Source organism: Vidua macroura, chromosome 7 (assembly GCF_024509145.1).
Source record: "Vidua macroura isolate BioBank_ID:100142 chromosome 7, ASM2450914v1, whole genome shotgun sequence".
NCBI lineage: Eukaryota > Metazoa > Chordata > Aves > Passeriformes > Viduidae > Vidua > Vidua macroura.
In genome coordinates, this window is record NC_071577.1 from 26,521,695 (window position 1) to 26,540,738 (window position 19,044).

The 19,044-nt window shown below is 38.4% G+C and overlaps 2 protein-coding genes across 3 annotated transcripts in view; one reads left to right on the forward strand and one right to left on the reverse strand.

Annotated features, from left to right (window-relative positions):
* The window catches only part of TMEM169 (transmembrane protein 169), a 40,212-nt gene that overhangs the window by 17,034 nt on the left and 4,134 nt on the right, over positions 1–19,044 (reverse strand). Inside the window, exons 1-2 of one of the 2 annotated variants that reach the window (XM_053982224.1) lie at positions 7,650–7,737; positions 6,593–6,705 (exon numbers count right to left, since the gene is read on the reverse strand). The gene's annotated coding sequence lies outside the window, so the exon portion shown is untranslated. Of the gene's footprint in view, positions 1–6,592; positions 6,706–7,649; positions 7,738–19,044 lie in introns of those variants that run through there. The other variant, XM_053982223.1, reaches the window with a different exon arrangement.
* Positions 45–17,729, forward strand: PECR (peroxisomal trans-2-enoyl-CoA reductase). Its single transcript, XM_053982226.1, has 8 exons — positions 45–165; positions 3,233–3,366; positions 10,732–10,897; positions 11,808–11,889; positions 13,425–13,521; positions 15,722–15,832; positions 16,442–16,553; positions 16,670–17,729. The coding sequence occupies exons 1-8, from the start codon at positions 45–47 to the stop codon at positions 16,756–16,758; spliced, it is 912 nt and encodes a 303-aa protein (XP_053838201.1). The 3' UTR covers positions 16,759–17,729.

The window sequence follows — 19,044 nt, forward strand, 5'->3', positions numbered from 1 at the left end:
GCGGGCGCGGCTGAGGCGGCAGGAGGGAGGGAAGGAGGGGGAAGATGGCGGCGGCGGCGGGGCGCGGGCTGCTGGCGGCGGGGCTGTTCCGCGGGCGGGTCGCCATTGTCACCGGCGGCGGCACCGGCATCGGCAAGGCCATCGCCGCCGACCTGCTGGCGCTAGGTGGGCGCGGGGCGGGCTCCGCAGGAAGCCCCGGTGGGGCCGCGGGGCCAGGCGGGTGTTGGGAGGGCGGATGGAGTTTGAGGGGCCGTCAGGAAGTGCCCGCGGGCTGTGCTGCCTTTTGGGGGCTGACGGCGCTCGGGGACGGTGCAAGGAGCCCGTGGTTGGGACATTGTGACAGGGTCAGCAAGGGGTACGAGGTGAGGTTGATGTGGCACTGTGCCTTTTGGCCCGCAAAACACTCGCTATTTTAAACACAGAGGTCAGTGAGGTTATGTTAAACCAGGACCCTTTCTCTCAGACTCTCCCTTCAGTGACTTCTCGTCTTGCTTCAACTGGAGGATTTACGAGGCTGTTGAACCTTGATTCTTACAGAGCAGCATCCTTAAACTGCTGCCCGCACAGTCTCTATCTTAGAGACGTGGTGCTTGTCTCAGTGTCTGCGATTTCAGGAACGTCCTGAAATTGAAGAACATCTTCATGATGCACGGCGTAGCTTTTCTTTCCACGCTGAATACAGAGAAGTGGTAAAACCTAGAGTGAAAGGCAGTCTCCTGACTTTCTGATATGAGACCAGGAGAGGTAGAAATGACTCCTACATCCTACATCCACCTTGCAACACCTTTCCTGCAGATTTCAACATCAGTGCTAGGGATGGTCGGCATCAGACGGGGTTTGGATAGTTTATTGTCATGATTAGATTCAGTGCCTTCAGAATACCAACGCTAGTGTTACACCTCTCGGTGTCACACTCCCGTGGTTTGTTGGAATGTGCACCGCTGCACTGCATCGTAAAGAGCTTTCTTTGTTAAGGCTGTGCTGGGAGACATCTCTGTCTCTCCTGGCCTTTGTGCCGCAGCTTTCCGCTTGCTTTGTACAGCTGAATGGAGGATTAGTTCTATTATTGGGGAACTGAGTATTTTTTTTTTTCAGGTGTCCTTACATGCTGCTTTAAAGAGATACTTTTTAAGCATCATCATGTTGGTTGGTGATGTTACCCAGTTATCTTAAAATTGTGCTTAATTTGATCTTTGCTGTTTTTTTCAAGCAAAATACAATAACAAAAGTGTGTCCGTAACAGCCTAAATAGAACACAACAGAAAACAAATCTATACAAAGCACATGAAGAAATGAAGAAAGAAAATGAGAAATTAAGAAAGAGCTATAAAGGGCTTAAAACTGACTTAGTAACCTTCCTTACCTGTAGACTTGCTGGTTACTCCTTACAAGATGATGATTAGGAACTATTGCCATGTATACCCTGCACTTCGGGTAAGGGAGACTGGTTCTTACAAGCATAGGAGCAGTGACACATAATGCTAGTCATGATATACATTTTTTATATAACCAGTCTCCTTTGAGGCCTTCTGGGCAAATTTAAACCTTTTATCTGGAAACTTGTGCCCTTTTCCCTGACCCTATCAGGAAATGGTCTGTTCATTCTTTGTGAAGAAAATTAAGTGACGTCGTCAGCTTGCACAGTATGTACCAAATGCTCTTCAGTGATTAGCATCTCTCCCTCTCCCAATCAGTACATTTAGCAAAAATATAGACTCTTACTGGACCTTATTCTATATCAATGTGTGTATTAATAAGCACTTAAATTAGTAAATACAGCTGGGCTACTGTGATTCAGTATTTTGTGTTAATTGGTAATTGTGTGTGGCATTTTATGAACTTTTTTTTAGTTAGGTGGTTGTGCAAGTGACTGGAGTTCTTAATTTAAAAAAAAATCAGGAGACCTCAGAGACAACTGTCTCTATATATGTTGTTTTAAGATGGCCGCTAGTTAAAGGTGAAGCTCCTATTCCTAAGGATATGTAGTTGTAAAGCCTCTCCCTGGAAGAATTAAACTCCTCTATTTTTAATATTTTTTTTTTTAATACATAGTTTCACAAGACAGCCTGAGTCAAATGAACAGCTTGCTGCTCTTTCCTCCCCCTAGTTATTTTGAGTTGATTCTGGTGTTTGCTTGATCACATGAGAGGCCAAATTCCACTCTGCAACAGAGGGAGGGGGGAAACCCCCACACCTGGCAAGATGCTAACTTTTCCTTTTTTCTTTTTTTTTTTTTTTTTTTTTTTTTTTCTGGTTGAGGATGGTTTATATTGAAGCAGATGTGCAGCAGACCTGATATGAAGAAGAGATTACTTCTGCTTTCTGCTGAATTACTAAGATGATGGAAGGAGCAAGACCTCCATGTCTGCTTGTCTAATAATTTGCTTATCCATTGCATGATATTGCATGCCTGCTGGATTTGCACTGGGAATTAATTTAGTGTCCTTTGGTTTAGTCTGTGTAATAGCAATTGCTGAAGCCTTAAAGCTGTCCTGAGTCCACTGGTGTGACAGAAGAAATTAGACTGGTTTCAGTATGAGTGCTTGACTTAAATTTGGCACCTGCATTGTTTTTTCTCTGTAAAATGAATTGTTCTGCCTCCAAATGCTGAAAAAAAAAAAAGAGTACTTGAGCTCCTGCCTTATTTTTTTTCTCTCCTTTCTGCAGTTAGGATTCTGCAGTGCCACAGGGAGGGCTCTGTTCCCACTGTCTGTAGACTGCAGATAGGAATTAATCTTGTGAGGCTATTATCCTTTCCTTCAGTCGCTGTAGTTAAAAACCAGACCATTACATTTCCTCACTGCTAGTCAAAATTATTGCCAGTTGTACAAGAAGATTATTTTTGTGGTTCTAAGAGCAAGCATTTTTTGTAATCAAGACCTGCTGAAACATCTTTAAATCACTTAATTGATAAATGAGGCAGTTGTGAGCAGACGCAGCAGAAGTGATGTCTGAAAGCTGTTTTGCTGACTCTGCAACTCACAGGCTACCTTCTCTTCTGCAGGAAGGAGAGGAAATCTTGGTTTTTTAATTGCTCTTTTCCTGGCACAAAGGGATCTTGTTGCTAAGAAGCATCTGACATCAGTCATTTCTCTTTCTTGCAAGAACTTCAAGACTCTATTTGCTAGTCAGTGACTAATAAATGCACATCCTACAAGATATGTCCATGATGTTACTAAAAAAAAATAGCATCATTTTGTTAGCTGAATGATGTTTCATTTTGTCTCTACAGGTTGCAGTGTTGTTATTGCCTCTCGTAAATTTGACCGATTAAAAGCCGCTGCAGAAGAGCTGAATACCAGATTTGCTTCCATGAGTCCTGCCCAAGTGACCCCCATAGAGTGCAATATCCGCAAAGAAGAGGAGGTAAAGATGAGTGACCTTGTTCTGGGGCTTAACGTACCAAAAGCATATTGTATATATAAATTGTCAGATCTCTAAAGATTTCTAGCCTTCTCAAAAGTAGCTTAGATCAGGAGAAAGGTGGAACAAAGATCAGTTAAATTGATCTGGTTAGGTGTGCTTCCCAAGGGAAGACATTTGTTAGCCACCTAAGCAAAAAAGCATTTGTAAATATTGGCAAATATTTTTCTGATCACGCTTACATATTTCTGGTATTTCTGGGAGATGCAGGCCTTGGAACTGGCATGTTCTACAGCGAGCCAGAGCCCACTTAGCATGATTCTTTGTCACATTGCTGTGACAGAAGTGAGTGGGTGTAAACTTGTGAAGATGGAGACCTCAGAATAGTTCCTTCAAACAGGAAGGCATAGCATGGAATCCGAATGCTTGTGACTTGACACAAGTGCCCTGCATTGTCAGTTTGGCCTGTAGTAAAGCCAAAAAACCCCACAGATATATAATATTATAGCCATGTCAGAAATTTTGGGTATAGTTTGAGGCATACCTCATTGCAAACTCTGTTACTGTTCAAGTTGATTTTTAAATCTTTTCTTCATATTACAGAAAATGGAAGATCAAGAGCAAAAGTACATAATCCAGGTTCTTCAGAAGTCTGCATACACCTCCTAATTCTTTTTATCTCTGTAGTTAAATATTTAAAAGTCCAACTTCAGGTTGGATTTTTTGACTTTTTGAAGACAGATAGAAAATTTTCCAATAACCACTGATTGCTTCATTTTTCTAAACCACTCAAGGTCTCCCTTAACCTAGACATTAATGACCTTCAGTAGCTATAAGGATTCTGGAAACATCTATCCTAAAATATAGCCATAAAACAAATAAAAATTAAAATTCTTCCCTTGTGGAACAGTTCGTGCCATAAAATATTTATAGTGATATACTCCAACTTTCTCTCCTGAAGGAGATGAACCCTGGGGCTGTGCAGTATGTCACTTCACCTAGCAGTGAATTTTAGGTGTGTATTTACTGGCATCAGCAGTGCAACATAATAGGTTATGGCAGATGTCAGAGGGCAAGTTGCATGATTAAAGCTACAGGAAAGAGGAGCGGTAAAGAGGAAAAAAGGTTTAAGCTTTTTTTCAGGTCTGTTTCTTGTAGAAAGTACTCTGGCTTGCTTAATAACCTTCTGGAGGTGAATCTCATTTCTGTATCAGTGTGAAATTGATTTGTGGGAACTACAGCCTTCTGGGAGATGGTTTGGGGCTTGCTTGGATGGTGAAATGGGGTAATCTCCACTAAACTGCAGTTCCTTCTTTGTTTGCTGCTTAACTGTGGCTAAATACCTGTTTAACAAAACAGGCTTAAGTGGCTTTGGAAATTTTTGAAGGTGATTTTCCAGCCTTCTTTATAATGCTGTGTAATGAGTTTAGGCATTATTCTGTGTAATGGGTAGCCATACTGATACTTGAAGAAACTTCTGTCTTTGTTATTACCTTGCAGTTTTATCATAGAATTATCCTGTTTCAAATTTAAACTCTACCCATTTACAGGCACACCAGAACTTTCCTAGAACTTTTCATATGATATTAGTGAAGCTTCTATTGGATGTCTCCTATCAGTGGAGAGACTTCAGAAGATAAAGGCAAATTAAACTCTAGTCTTGAACTTTTCAGTCATTGATTTAGTCTTATGGTTTGACTCACTTCAGTTCTGCAACTGCTCTTATTTATTTCTGTTAAAGTCCTATTTAGAAAAATATTACTATGAAAATTTCATGGGCCTTTTGCTGACAATCTGAATAAGGAATGCAATTTCTGTTGCATATTAACATAAGAACTTGTGTGCCTGGTAGATATTTCTCCATTCCAGATGCCCGTCTCCAAAACCAGATATTTTATTGGTTAGAGACTTCCTGTAAGTTTTGTTCTTTAGCTTGTGCCTCTCTGGCTCTGTTCTCTTCTTAATGCTGAGATTCTCAAAGATTGCTAAATCCTGGCCATGTGTTACTTAATTTCTAAATTTACTGTTTGACCAGAAATTTGTGTTTTCAGCTCTCAAATTTGTAGTGAGGATAGTGCTTCCTTACACTTTGGTTTTTAAGTGTAAACTAGATAAACTCAAATTAACAATTGTTAACTTACACTGCTAAGAACTGTCAGAACTGAGGTATATGGCAGGTTTTCCACCTCCCACTGCTTACTATTGCTTATTTATTATGTCTCTTAGAGCAGCAATGGTGAAAAGTACTTTCTTCCTAATTTGCACTTGCTTGCCTTGTGGGAACTGGAGGAAAAGTACCTTTGGGCTTTTACTTTGATTCAAAGAGTATTATGCATCCGCTTTCAAAACATATTCCATTCTTAACTTAAAATTTAGTGCCTGGGACTTGGAGTCATAGGAACAGGAATCAGTAAAAGATGTTGTTAAGGATTTTTCTAGCCTAGGAGGCAAATACTGAGTAGAGGTAACACAGTAATATAACTCACTTCACTATTTTCATGAATACAGGAAGAGCTTCCTGTTACAGTGTAAGAGGGGATGGGAGGGCATGTCAACTTTTGGTTTCCCTCACGAAAAAAGTGAGACTAGTTACAACTGTGTTGGGTCTGTGTGCTACTCATTAGTAACATTACAACTCATTGTTTGCTTTCAGCTTAGTATGAGTGAAGAGTATTTACCTCAGAAATCATGGGAGCACATTGTTGGGTAGAGAGGAACAGCCTCTGCAAGAATTCCGTGTGAGTCACTACATCCTCCTTCTTAGTTCTTATACCAGGTACCAAAGAACATGTGCAGGAGAAAAACATTATAAATGTTTCAACAGAAAAAAAATAGGAGTTCAAACTCCCTTAGATGTCAGAAGTGATCTATCACAAGCTTCAAAGCCCAGGAAGTTTCCTGAAGAACTGCATAATTCATTTAATATATCATTTTCTCTGACATCTCAGAAGTCTTTCTAAGAGTAAATCTTTGTTTTAAAGGAAGCCACCTTGATCACCTGTAGGAACAAGCCATTTCTTCTTATTGCAGAATGTCATTTTTTTGAGCCCTCCTTCTCCATCAGTTGTTCTGCATTTCTCTAAAGGTCTCTATAAATTTTGTCCTGGTTTGAATTTTTTAAACTGGAGGGAGGGACTTTGAATAGGGAAAATTTAAGAAAGATGAAGGTGCTTTCAAATTGCCAGAAGATTATTTTTTCCCTCCTATTGTAAATCTTAAAGTAACTGACCTGCTTTGAAGATGACACGGTTCATGCCTCTAGTTTGGATCTGTGAAATTCAAGCATTAGAAGGTTCATCCCTCATCGTGTAGTCCAGAATGTTTGTTGGAGCTCTTTCTAGCCTAGAATGAGGCAAAGAAGGTACAGTGAATTAATTACTGCAGAAACTTGATGGCAAATATCATGGGAATAGCTTAATGAATTAATATTTTTAAGTCTCTAAATCTTCATCCTCAGAAGTCCTTTTGCTTTCTAGCAAAGCTTACTTTTTGTTTAATGTGCAAGAAATAATCCTGCTTGATGGAGGATTTTCAACCACTGCATAACCTGTCAGGCTTATTTTTGTCATGAGTTTGCTGCTGCTTTTGACTAGTTTTCCATTGAGTGTTCTGTAAAGGATAAAAAATCTGGTTTATTTTTAAAAATGGCAGAGTAGAGGGTTCTGGGATAAGAGGACTTAAGGTTTCTCTATGCTGTCATCAGAATGTATTTCTATATTCTGTCATAGGGCCTTATCCTGGAGCAGCAACTGTTCACCTGTTCCCTTTCCCTGTGGTTTGGAGTGTATATAGTGATAGATGTTGCTTCTTAGTGATTATGAAGCTGAAGTGATTTTCATTGTTTGCATATTTCCTGGCCTCATAATGTATTGAGAGCAGATCAGTTTGCTCTTGCTGAGATGCAAACCAGACAGTTCTGTGTGCATGTGTATCTTTATTTCTCTCTTTTTGTGTCTTAAATTTTGAGCTACACCAAAATCTGTTGGCTGGGACAAGACATGAAGAATAAATGCCAGAGTTAAGGGGAGGAAGGAAGGGAGGGAGACTGAGAGAGACAGAAACCAAGCAGATGATAGTCACAAGCTGTGGATGCAGCAGTGTCCTGACAGTCTTCTGGGGGTACCACCTTCACACTGGCAAAGTTTCAAGTACCCATGGGGTGGTCACAAGTGCCGTTCCCATGACTTGGGGTGATGTGTGTGAGCAGTTGCTTCCTTTCCCAAAGTTTGCCACAGTGGGCATTTTTGTCTGGATGTATTAACCAAGATGTTCTAACCTGATCTTACCTCTGCTAGGCCTGGAATTAATGCTTTCCTGTTGCAAATTCCTCCCTTCTGTGCTTCTCTCAAGTTCCTGCTTTGGTGGCTTATCATCTTATAGTAAGTTCCTTCTGTGGCCTTGACAGTGTTTTGAGACAGGCAGCAGTACTCTTTAAATCCTTACACTTCTAAAGCCTTTTTGCAATACTCTGTGGACAAACATTTCTTTAACTGGCACCTAGATAAGTAGAAGCTTACATGTCTAGGTAAGTGAAAGATAAATCCTTGTACTTCTGTTAGGCCACAGCTGTTCTTGAAATCAGCAATTCAGAATTCTGTTCATGGTGTCTCCTTTCCATACTTGAACTCCAGCAACAGAACCTGCTGCTGGACCAGACCCCGAGGATAAAATCTGTCAGTTGGACATCAAGAAGGCAACTTCAGACAGACTCAGTACAGTGCTACTTAGCACATACCTTGTGTCTGAGCTCACCAGCAGCTTTTCTTTTCCAATCAACTTTATAGCTTAACATAGGCTCAGTTGGTTTATAAATACTTAATGCCTGTCTGTGTGAAGCCTGTAGTGAAAGACTGTGGCTTGGTGGGGAGTTGTGGATAAGAGATTCCTGTTGTTGTACTTTTAAATAACACAGCGGTAACACAGTAAAAATACCTGTTACCACTGTGCCAGAATGCCTATTAGCTCTAGCCACCAAATCACAAATCTCTAACACTCCGTAGTGGGTTGTTTGCCTGTGTGTTTTGCTCACTCAGGGTGACCTGTGAATGCATGTGGACATTTGTCCCTTTTCCCTGAGTCAGTGACTGCTGTCATCTCAGTTGTCTGTGAGTACGTGCTACTGCATAATACATCTAAGTTGCAGTCACACACAAAAGTTCCTTATTGCAGTGTTCCAATCTTCTGCTTATGTCTGAAGTGCCTGCTTTTGTTATTTTCTGTCGTTTTCAGAAGAATGTCCTAAACTAGTAGCTCTACTTCATGCAGCTTTGGTTTGCTTTGCTTTGCTTCCAAAGAGAGTCTTTAATTGCTTTTCTAAGAAGTTCTTTCCAAGTGGATATTTTAATTATAGCAATAGAAAAGAATCTTCTTTAGTAGTCACTGTGATTTAAATGTGTTCTACCAGACCCTCCTTCTCCCTGTGCTGCTGGCTGCTGTCACCACGTTTACTGTAACTGGGAGAAGCACGGCAGTGATGCTTTTCTACAGCACAGAAGACTTTGTGAAGATTGCTACAGTTGAAGCCATCTGAGCTGTCACTGGAGAGCCTTCTGGCCTTTCCTGGCTTTCAGAAAGCAGAACTGATAGGCGTTTGTTGTTGTTGGGTTTTTGTTTTTCCTGAGAATATTGTGCAACACGTAGGAACAACAGTTCCTTAAGTGCAACATATGAACAATTTTGAATTGATATGCTATAGCATAAAACATTTTGTCCAGCTGTTGAAAAGTTGCTTTAATGTCTCTTCTCAGTGGATTTTTCTTCCTAATTGGTTTTCAGTCTTTTCTTTTTATCATTCTTAGCAATTTTCCTTCTCTCTCTCTCTCATCTTTCCACAGTCTGAATAGCCTTAGTCTGTGCAAATCTTCTTTGTACTGAAACCATTTCTGTTCTATAAATGAGCCCATATTTCAGTGACTTACAGAGAATAATATTCAAAGCAACATTCTCAGACTGACAGGGAGAAGAGTTTGATATTGCTGAGCAAAGCATAACTTTTGCTGCCTAGCCAGACATAACTTTCCTTTGCTCACAACAAGAGAAAAGTAAATGCCAGAACGTCCTTGTGGCGTGGCTGTTTTCGCAAGCTGTGAGTTTGGGACTGCTGTCACAGATGTTTTGGTTTTCTGCGCTTTTTCCTCACATCCCACTACCTGCAGTGACTAATAAGTGAGGAATAAGATGACATTCAGAATTTGAAGATTGGATTTAGGTATTGAAATTATTTTCTTAAGGCATTTTTTATCAGCAGGCACTAGTTTTTATACTATATATTTGTTTAGGGTTTTTTTTTCTTTCCAGAGGTGCATCCTTACAGGATCCATATTGTCCTGTTAAACCATTCTGTGCTGTTAGAAATAAAAGATTAGTAAGTAAATAGTAAGGCAGCCTTTGTGAGACTGGGTTGGTAACACTCATTGTGATATACAGATAATGCATTGCTTGCACTTTTTTTTTGTTTCTGGTGTTCTATTGCTAACTCAATTAAAAAAAAGGCTGATTGATATCTTCCCCTAGCCCAATCTGTTTGAGTGGCAGCATTGCTCCACCTGTTTGGTTTTTTAGGGCTTTTTTGTTCTGTGTTTTTCTTTGACCACAGATGCTAGGTTATCTTTTTATATATGCTTGAGTAGGAATAACTGATGCATGGTGCCTAGTTATAATTGATAATGTAAGCAGGAAACAGTCATGTTGTCCCATTTCCTATTTCTTGAGATAAATATAAAATTATTAAGTTGTTGCTATGGAGTTCTTGCTACTATCTTGCAATAATATTTTTGCTAAACAAAACAACTTGTATTTCCAGCATTTTTTAGACTTCATGTTTTTTAGGGTAATTAACTTTCTTGCTCTGTGTAAGAAGACCAGCTATTGTTAACTCATATGTCAGAACTGTAGTGAATATGCTAAACTTCTAGATAAGGATGATAAAACTCCACAAGAAGAGTTAGGTTTTCTATTTAAAATGGTCAGATAAAAATAACAGTAGCTACCTTATATGGAACTGTATGGAGATCTCATGTGAACACCCCCACTCTTCTGAAAAACATCAGGAGATTCTTAGTAGGTCATATGTAGTGGGCTTTTGTGTCTGTTTGATTTTATAAATCTTCAGCAGCTTAAATCCCCTTCTTCTTTGGGTGCTGGTATTCTATGCAGCACCTGCCTTATACCAGCAAAATTTCCTAAGTAAACATGGATACAGCCCAGTCCTTCTTGGCTGCCTAAACCTGTCATACCAATCTTACAGCCTCTCTGAAGGCTAGACCTCCTCTTTTTCTGTGAAAAGGGCATGAGGGAGAAAATACTGTCTGAGAACAAATTTGGATGTAGACCTTGATCAGCATACCACACTAACAAATACTGTTTCAGGTAGAAGCTTTGGTGAAGTCTACACTGAGTCTGCATGGGAAAATTGACTTCCTGGTGAATAATGGAGGGGGCCAGTTTGCAAGTCCTTCTGAAACCATCCGTGCAAAAGGCTGGAATGCCGTGATAGACACAAATCTGACAGGGACCTTCTATTGCTGCAAAGCAGGTAAGGTCTGAACATTAAGGTTTTTATGTTTATTTGGTTTTGTGTTTTACAGAAATACCAGAAGATAAGAAATGTCAAGTCTCCTTAGTCTCAAGCTGTGTCAAGGGAAATATAGGTTGGATATTAGGAAAAAGTTTTTCACAGAAAGAGTGATAAAGTTCTGGAATGGCCTGCCGGGGGAGGTGGTGGAGTCAGCATCCCTGGGTGTGTTTAAAAAAAGACTGGTATGGCACTCGATGCCATGGTTTAGTTGAGGTGTTAGGGCACGGGTTAGCCTTGATGATCATGATGGTCTCTTCCAACCTAGTGGTTCTGGTAGTTGTATGAGTTCTTCTTTTCATGCACTTATCTGACAGTGGATATTTGTTTTCCTGAATCTCATCCAAAGCTTTGCATTAAATGGTATATTACATTTGTTCATAAATACAGACATACATTTAGGCAAGCATGATCTGGTTAAGGCCAGGTTTGGGAAGTCAGTTGACTTGGATATTCATTTAAAAGACTGTAAGAAAGCCACTTAACTTTCATTGCCTGTATTCACTGCGTAACATAGGAAAATAGTTTTTTCAGGGATATAAATTTAGGCTTAAATTTAAGTATGGTATGTCATTCTCAGATAGTATTTGGAATGTGGAAAATAAAGTAATTTACATGGAAACATGAAATCTTGATTTCCATCAAGTGCTTCTTTACAATCCTTGAGCCTTACCTCGACTGTTCCTGTTGCTTCATGGCCTCACCTCTGGATTGGCAAGGCTGTGGTACAAGCAGCAGATTGTTTTTCCAAACCAGTATGACAAATGTGTAGTGTGATTGCAGTTAAGACTCCAAATTTGGTTTCCAGTTGGCGAGTTCATTTGTATGCATTTCTTCTGATATTTATAGGTTATCTTCCTCCTTCATACAGTGTACAATGCCTGGATGCAGGAACATGGAGGAGCCATTGTCAACATTACTGCTGCCGTGAGAAATGGCTTTCCTGGAATGTCGTAATATATATTTTCTTTTTATATTTTGCTATATTTTTCTCCCAGAAGTACTAACTGTTCCTAAACACCTCAGAAAGGTGTGTACTGGGCAGCAGCAGAGTATAGAAATACAGTAGTTAGGTCAAGAGAGAGCAAGAGTATCACTTGGCTGTATGTGTGGGGATCTCTTAATAATCCAGTAGATGGCATCTCTGGTCTCTCTCCATTTGTTTGTAAGAAACTATGAAGCAAGACTTGCCAGTGAAGCTTTATTTGGAAATGGCTTCTTCTGGTTTTAGTTTGTTGGTTTTATTTTTTTTTTTAACTTGGAAATTGAGTTTCTGTTGAAGAAATATAAAATTATATTTTGAACAAGTGTTGCATTATCTCTCTTCATCCTCATTCAGGGTTGAATGCTTTCAAAACCAGCACTTTTAAGGAACAGCAGCATATTTTCTCACTAGCTTGTTCTTCACAGTACAGAATAAATAGAGAGATCCACACGGTGGTGCTGAAGCTACAGTTATTTGAGTATCTCCACTGCGGTATCTGGTTCAACTGTCATGGCAAATAGGCTGAAGATGTTTCAGTTTGAGTGAACTAAGAGGAAAAACAAGCTCATTCTGAATAACGGTGAAAAAATTTTCCTAAGTAACCATTGTATGTAGATGGATAGACAAAACTACTTCCAAATTAAATTGAGTTGGAAATTCTTGCAGAAATGTACTGTTGAAAAAGATATGCCTTTACAAGTCCAGCCACCACTCATGCCAAAAGTCACCTGATAGGAGTTTTTTATAGATATTAATTTTGAGCATAGAAGTTGTCATGCCTCCTCACAGTGTGCCTGGAGGTTATGTATTTCTGGCCTAAACATATGAATAAGTTATCTTAGGTTTTTCTTAAGTTTTTCATATTCTTTCCCTGTATTTGAGAAGCTATTGTATCTGTCTTCTCTTAGTCTGTTTTGCTAGGCTAAAGCTGTTAAATTTATTTATTTTCTCTGACTACAACTGTTTACAATTCATTACTGCAGTAATTTTGTTTCCATTTGTTCAAGCTTGTAATCATTTCAGACTGGTTACCTACAGTAGCAAGGCGTAGGAGTTCACTCTAACTCTCGTGTCTCTATCTCCATCCACCTACAGTAATTTTTGAATAGTGATTTACTTTAATCATGTTTGTCATGAATAAAACAATCTTCCAGACCACTGTTCTTCCACGTGTTGCTTTACCTGTGCAAGCTACAGGTAGTTTTACACAGTTTGAACTTCAGTTATTTCTCTTTTTATAAGCCTTCTCCTGCAGTAGAGTGTAGCTGACCCCATGTTGCATTGGGAAAGAGATTTTAAGTATTTCTGGCAATGACAGGAAATCACAGCATGGCTTGTTTAAACAGTGAAGCTATGGTCAAACTTGGAAACTAGAGAGTCTCTCTTTTCCAGATGCTTGGTCCAGCCACAGAAAACCACTCTGAATACCCTAATGAGTAGAATTAACACTGAACACTCCTAGCTAACGGAACAGATGCTTCCTTTGCTTTCTTTTCTCCACAGGCACTCAGGAGCTGCAAGAGCTGCAGTGGATAACCTAACCAAGACTTTAGCTTTAGAATGGGCTCACAGTGGAGTGAGAATCAACAGTGTTGCTCCCGTAAGTAATGGCAAATAGTCTGATTAAAATCAGCTATTACACATGTTCATAGTTAGAGCTTTTGGACCAAAACGGATTTTTAAATTTATTACCAGTAACTGTTTGTAGATTATTTATATATTTGTTTATTTATAATTTCCTTACTGTGTTCTTTGGACCATTTGACAGTGTTTTGTACTTTTGGATGATGAGTCAGAGGATGTGGGATAAAATTGCTTCTGCTTTCTGCCTTGACTTGGCACGCTTGGTTTTTAGTTTTTTTATAGCTAAATGAAATAATACTGGTAGGAGTTGGTGACCTGTCTTACAAAGCCTTGACATAAAATTACTGAGTGCTCTGTGTTTTAGTAATGGATACTTTACTTCTGAGTTTGGGAAACCTTTTCTGTTTGAGGTTCAGGTATGCTGATGGTTTTCACCTATGTTTACAAACTTATTTTGAAAATCTCTGAATGTTTCACGTAATGCCTTTTACTTTGTCTCCTACATGTTAAGTTAGTTTAGCTTTAGGCATATAAAGAGACTGTAGTTGGATGTACCTTTTCTCAGAGAAATCATATATTAAAATGTGCGTTTTGATTTTTTTCATAAAAAACTCATGCAGACAGGAAACCACTATACAGGTCACCTAAAATATGCCTGCCACATTTCTGAGGAAGTAGACAGCAGGTAGAGTTGTTTTAAATAACTGTATAGAAAGAGCTGCAGGTTTTGTAGTGCTGCAGATACAAAAGTTATATAGAAGCTCTAGCCTTGACATTTGAGAATGTGTGATCTGTTGTAATTTTCTCTTATCCACAATTTATTTCGCATGTTTACTCCCTTGAAATTAAAGAGGAAACAAAAATTTTGTCCAGCTACTTCTACAGTCAGAATTTAGCTTATTTCACAGTGAGTGTCATAAGTGAAGTGTCGTGTTTGTTTAAGTGATCTCTAGGAAGATCTTGCTACTATTTTTGTAGAATGTCTGTGTATTCTGTTGTGCTTCTTGTCCTAAAACATCTGGCTTGCTTTGTTTGGCATAGCATAGAATGCTTAATGACAGATGTGTGTTAATCATTCAGGTAAAGGCTTTTATGTAACCTTTGTGAGACCCAGTTCATCTGGAGACATGTTAAATATTAAGATGCACTGACTTGTATTTCCTGTTTATCTGTTTTTTCTGATTTATCAAGTCTTGGGGAAGTAAGTAATTAAGACAGCATTATTATGTGAATATACTTTTCAGGCATGCTAATTACCTAATGAATCATGCTGATTAGATATTATAGCACATGTCAGGAGACATTTTTGACAAGCAAACACTTCAGAGCTTTGGCTCTTTCAGAAGTATTTGCTAGCTTTGTTACTATGCTGGTAACAAAAGTCCATGTTGTAGTTACAATAATACTTCTGTCACCTTTGTGGACCCCTCAGGTTTGTGGTAACAATTCAAAATTGTTACTGCTTTATGGGAGGAGAGTAACCTGTAGGGAATGGATACACAGAGAGGGAAGTGAGCATTCTGAAAGAAGGAGTTTCACATACATTATACAAGTTATATAGATCTTCAAAATCTTAGTATATGCTTCATGGGTGAATTCAAATTTTGCTATTTTGCTTAAACTTGAGTCCCAAAAGTTCTGTCCTAACTGGTGGATGTAACTCTGTGTTCACATTGCCATCTTCCTTCTCAGAACTTCCTTCTCACCAGTCACTCTGGTGACTGTGTGGTCACCAGAGCAAACACAGTCATCTTTTTCTGCTTCTGGAGCAGCTAAGTAAGGAGAGTCAGAATTCTGACTGAAATCTGTCTGCTTCTGTAAGTCACAATAAATCGGTCTAGTGCTCCTACAGATGACAAGAAACTTTTGAGAATTTATTCTTGAGGCTTTGTAGTTTCCTGCTGTAATTTAACATTAAATGCTTGAAATTTCAAAGCAGCATCTGAGTTTTTTTAAACTCCACTTTTTTGTTATTGAAGTGACAGCAGAGAATTGGAATAATCAGAATTATTGTGCTTGAACGGAGATGTGGCTGGCAGCCAAATTACCTTCTTGTATGAATTATACTATGCCATTACATTCGGAAACTTGTATTCAAGTGCTCTTTAGATAGTTCAGTCCCACAGAAAATCAGTACTGACAACTTCACAATTTTAGAATGATCAGTTTAAATGTATGCAAGAGAACTTAAGTTTCACTGGGCTGTTTTTAAATAGGGACTGGTATTTTCGGAAACTGCTGTTGCAAACTATGGAGAACAAGGTGTAATGATGTGGTTAAAGAGCATACCAAAGGTTCCTGCCAAGAGGTCAGCTGTTCCTGAGGAGGTAATGTATTTCAGAATGCTTCTGATTTGCCTACTTCTGTGTCTCTATTTTGAAGCCATTTCATTATATGGAGAACAAAAAAGATTTAATTTTGCACTGTGATGGAATATTTAAAAAGAAGAAAGCTTGTAGCAATGTGTGGTTTTGCCAAGTGAGAGACTTAACCAGTAGTACAGAAAATTTCATTCAGCTGCCTCTTACAGCTGAAGTGTTTGACAGTAGACATTATTTCTTGAAAAAGTTGACTTCAACAGGAAGGACTGAAAGAATGAATATTAAGGGGAAAAAAGTGTATCTTAAATACACTTAGCTCTCTTCCACAAAGAATGTGCATCTTTGATAAACTTATCAACCTTTTTTGTTGTTTTTTGGTATCTGATGCTGCTCTGTGACAGCTTTCTGGTTTTCCTCTGTTAAATACTTGATGTTTGTGGCTGGAAGGACAGCTTTAAGGCTGTTACAGTTTTCATTACTAAGTAGAAAATCTTACTAGATCTTGCCTGTCAAAGTTTTCACAAGCTTCTTTGACATGAACAATTCCCGTCAGTTTAAGAAATTTAAAATTTGAGATTTTAAAATTAAGATTTTAAAATGTCATTCTTTTGCCAGATCTCTCCTGCAGTATGTTTCCTGCTGTCTCCAGCTGCATCATTCATAACTGGGATAACCATGGTCGTGGATGGTGGCCAGAGTTTGTACGGCCATAGCCTAGAAATACCCGGTAAGAAATGGGCTCCAAAATAATGCCCTTCAAGGCACTGAAGTTGTACAGGACACAAAAGTAAGATGTCTAGTTTCTCAATCAACAAAGTAAATTCTTTTATTTGTTTTCCTCAGATCATGACAGATGGCCCTCACCACCAGAAGGAAAAAATTCTGAAATGCTGAAAAAGCTTGTTTCTGGCAAGTTCAAAGCAAAGCTGTAAAAGAAAGAGATATTACCCTTGCTAATAATCTCACATTGTGATTTGGCCTAATAATTTTTTTTGCTCATATGTAACTACATTAAGTGCCTTGATTTTTCTTGGTTTATATTTAAAACTTTTGAAAGTCTTTACATTGTACATGTCTTCTTTGAAAAGTCTCACTCTGAAAACATTCAGTCTTTTGGGAAGGGAAAAGATGTAAAAGACCATCCATTTGCTCAGGCATTAAGTAATGAAGAATCCCAGCAAGAAGGGAATACAAAGTATACTTATTTTGCAGTGAAGAAGGAATGTTTAGGAATCCTTCTGTCCTTGATGAATTTACAGAGAAGGTAATTTAAATATTTTACTATTAATTGCATCAGTAACCCTTGGGTCAGGGTTAGCTCTACACTACTTCTGTTCAGCCACATACTGAGTGTTAATCAATGGTTTTAAAGACCAAGCAGAGTATGTATTTCTCTGAAAATAAATAAAAATAAGATGGAATACTGTTATTAATGTTTCAAACTAATATGTCATATCATATTTTGAATGTTTTGAATTGTTTGAAGATATAATGACATAATGGAGTTAAGGTGGCTGCAACTTAAATTTGATAACAGAATAAGCAGATAATAAATGCAGTGATGGAAAACGGTATAGATTCAATAATTTAACATGCAAAATCCATGGTGTATATTGTAGTGCTCTCTGCAGTATGCTACACTAGTAAAGGAGAAATTTGGAATTCTTCATTTGCCAGCCAAAACACCTTTTATCCATACTTGTTGTCTTACAATGTTAGCAGAATTTTTTTCATTACTGTCTTTAAGTGTGGTTTTTGTGAACAATGCAGAGATGCCATTTAAAAAACGGAAGTCTTGTAATACATCACTTGAAGAGGCTATATTTGTAAATTTTTTGTTCACTTTAAGGCAAATGTTCCTATGTCTGCTCACTTTAGTGAAAATACAAAAATTACGTAATGACTCTGTTTGCTGTAAAAACTGAAATTCCTGGAATCAAGTTGCTACTATAGAAGGGTACTTTTAGTACTTCATTTTTGATGGTTGGTTTTTCTCTGCAAAGATGTTTGACTTTTGTGTCTCTCAGTATTCTTATATAGGTACACGTAGATTGCTTTTTCATGAAAATGAAATGAATGCCAGTTTGGGGGGGGGGGGTAGTTTGAGCCATCATGTGTGTTCTTTCTGCTTTATCCTCTTTCCTTAGTAACTGAGCAGTCATTTATGTGACTGTGAGAAATTGGTACAGAGGTAAAGCCAACTTTTTTCAAACCTCTTGTGCAAGGTATATTTTGTTTATTGCAAATACTAGTTCAGGGTACTCAGCAAGGAGATTCCTGGAAGCAAATGCACTTGTTAGATAACTTACTCTAGAAGTCTAGCCCATTGCATTCAAATGAAATTATTTAGTTTATTAACACATCGTTTTGACATTCTTGACATCTTTCTGGAAAAGAAGGTTAACATGAATAAGCTTGAGACTTGTGGAACTTACTTCCTCTTTGTGTTTGACTGTGAGTTTCTATGGTACATTTCTAAGCCATGTACTGTGGCTTTAAAGTGAAATGGAAGTGAATTGATTACTTATATTATATCCCAGAAATGTTCACTGAAATATTTGGGTACAAACGTGAAAATCATCAATTTTTAATCTTGCAAATTTCCTCTTTAACTATGCTATAGTGTGAATATTCATAAAGAGGGGAAGTTTATATGTAATGATGGTGAAATTAATCATTCACCTCAGGAAATCATGAGAACATTAGAAAGGTGAGCATTCTCCTGTGTGGGAGACAGGTTCAGTCTGCAGTTAATAAATTTCTTCACAAGTAAAACTATAATAAACCTTTCTGCTTGTGCTGAATACAATTTGACCTTGCCTTCTTCAACTTTCAGCAAAGCAATGGATGTACTAAGAAGATGTAAGTTAATTCTTTAGAAGAGGCTGTGTGTGCTTTTTCTTTTTAACTGGCAGGAAGTTGAAATAGGCAGCATTTGTGGAGCTGTAATGTGCTCAGCTTAGTGCAATAGGATAACATAATCAGAATACTCTAAGGGTAAATCTGTTATAAAAATACGGAAAATACATCCTCGGAAGGAGAAGGGGACACATCAGTGTTGTCTGCTTTTTCTTTTTTTCCCCTAGTAATAATATCAAGGTTCCCTCATGAGCTGAAGCTTACGGTGCATAATATTAACATTTTAATCACAATTGTTTATATATTAGGATAGTAAATCCCTTGCTGTAATGGTTTTGCAGTAATCACAGCCTTTCCTT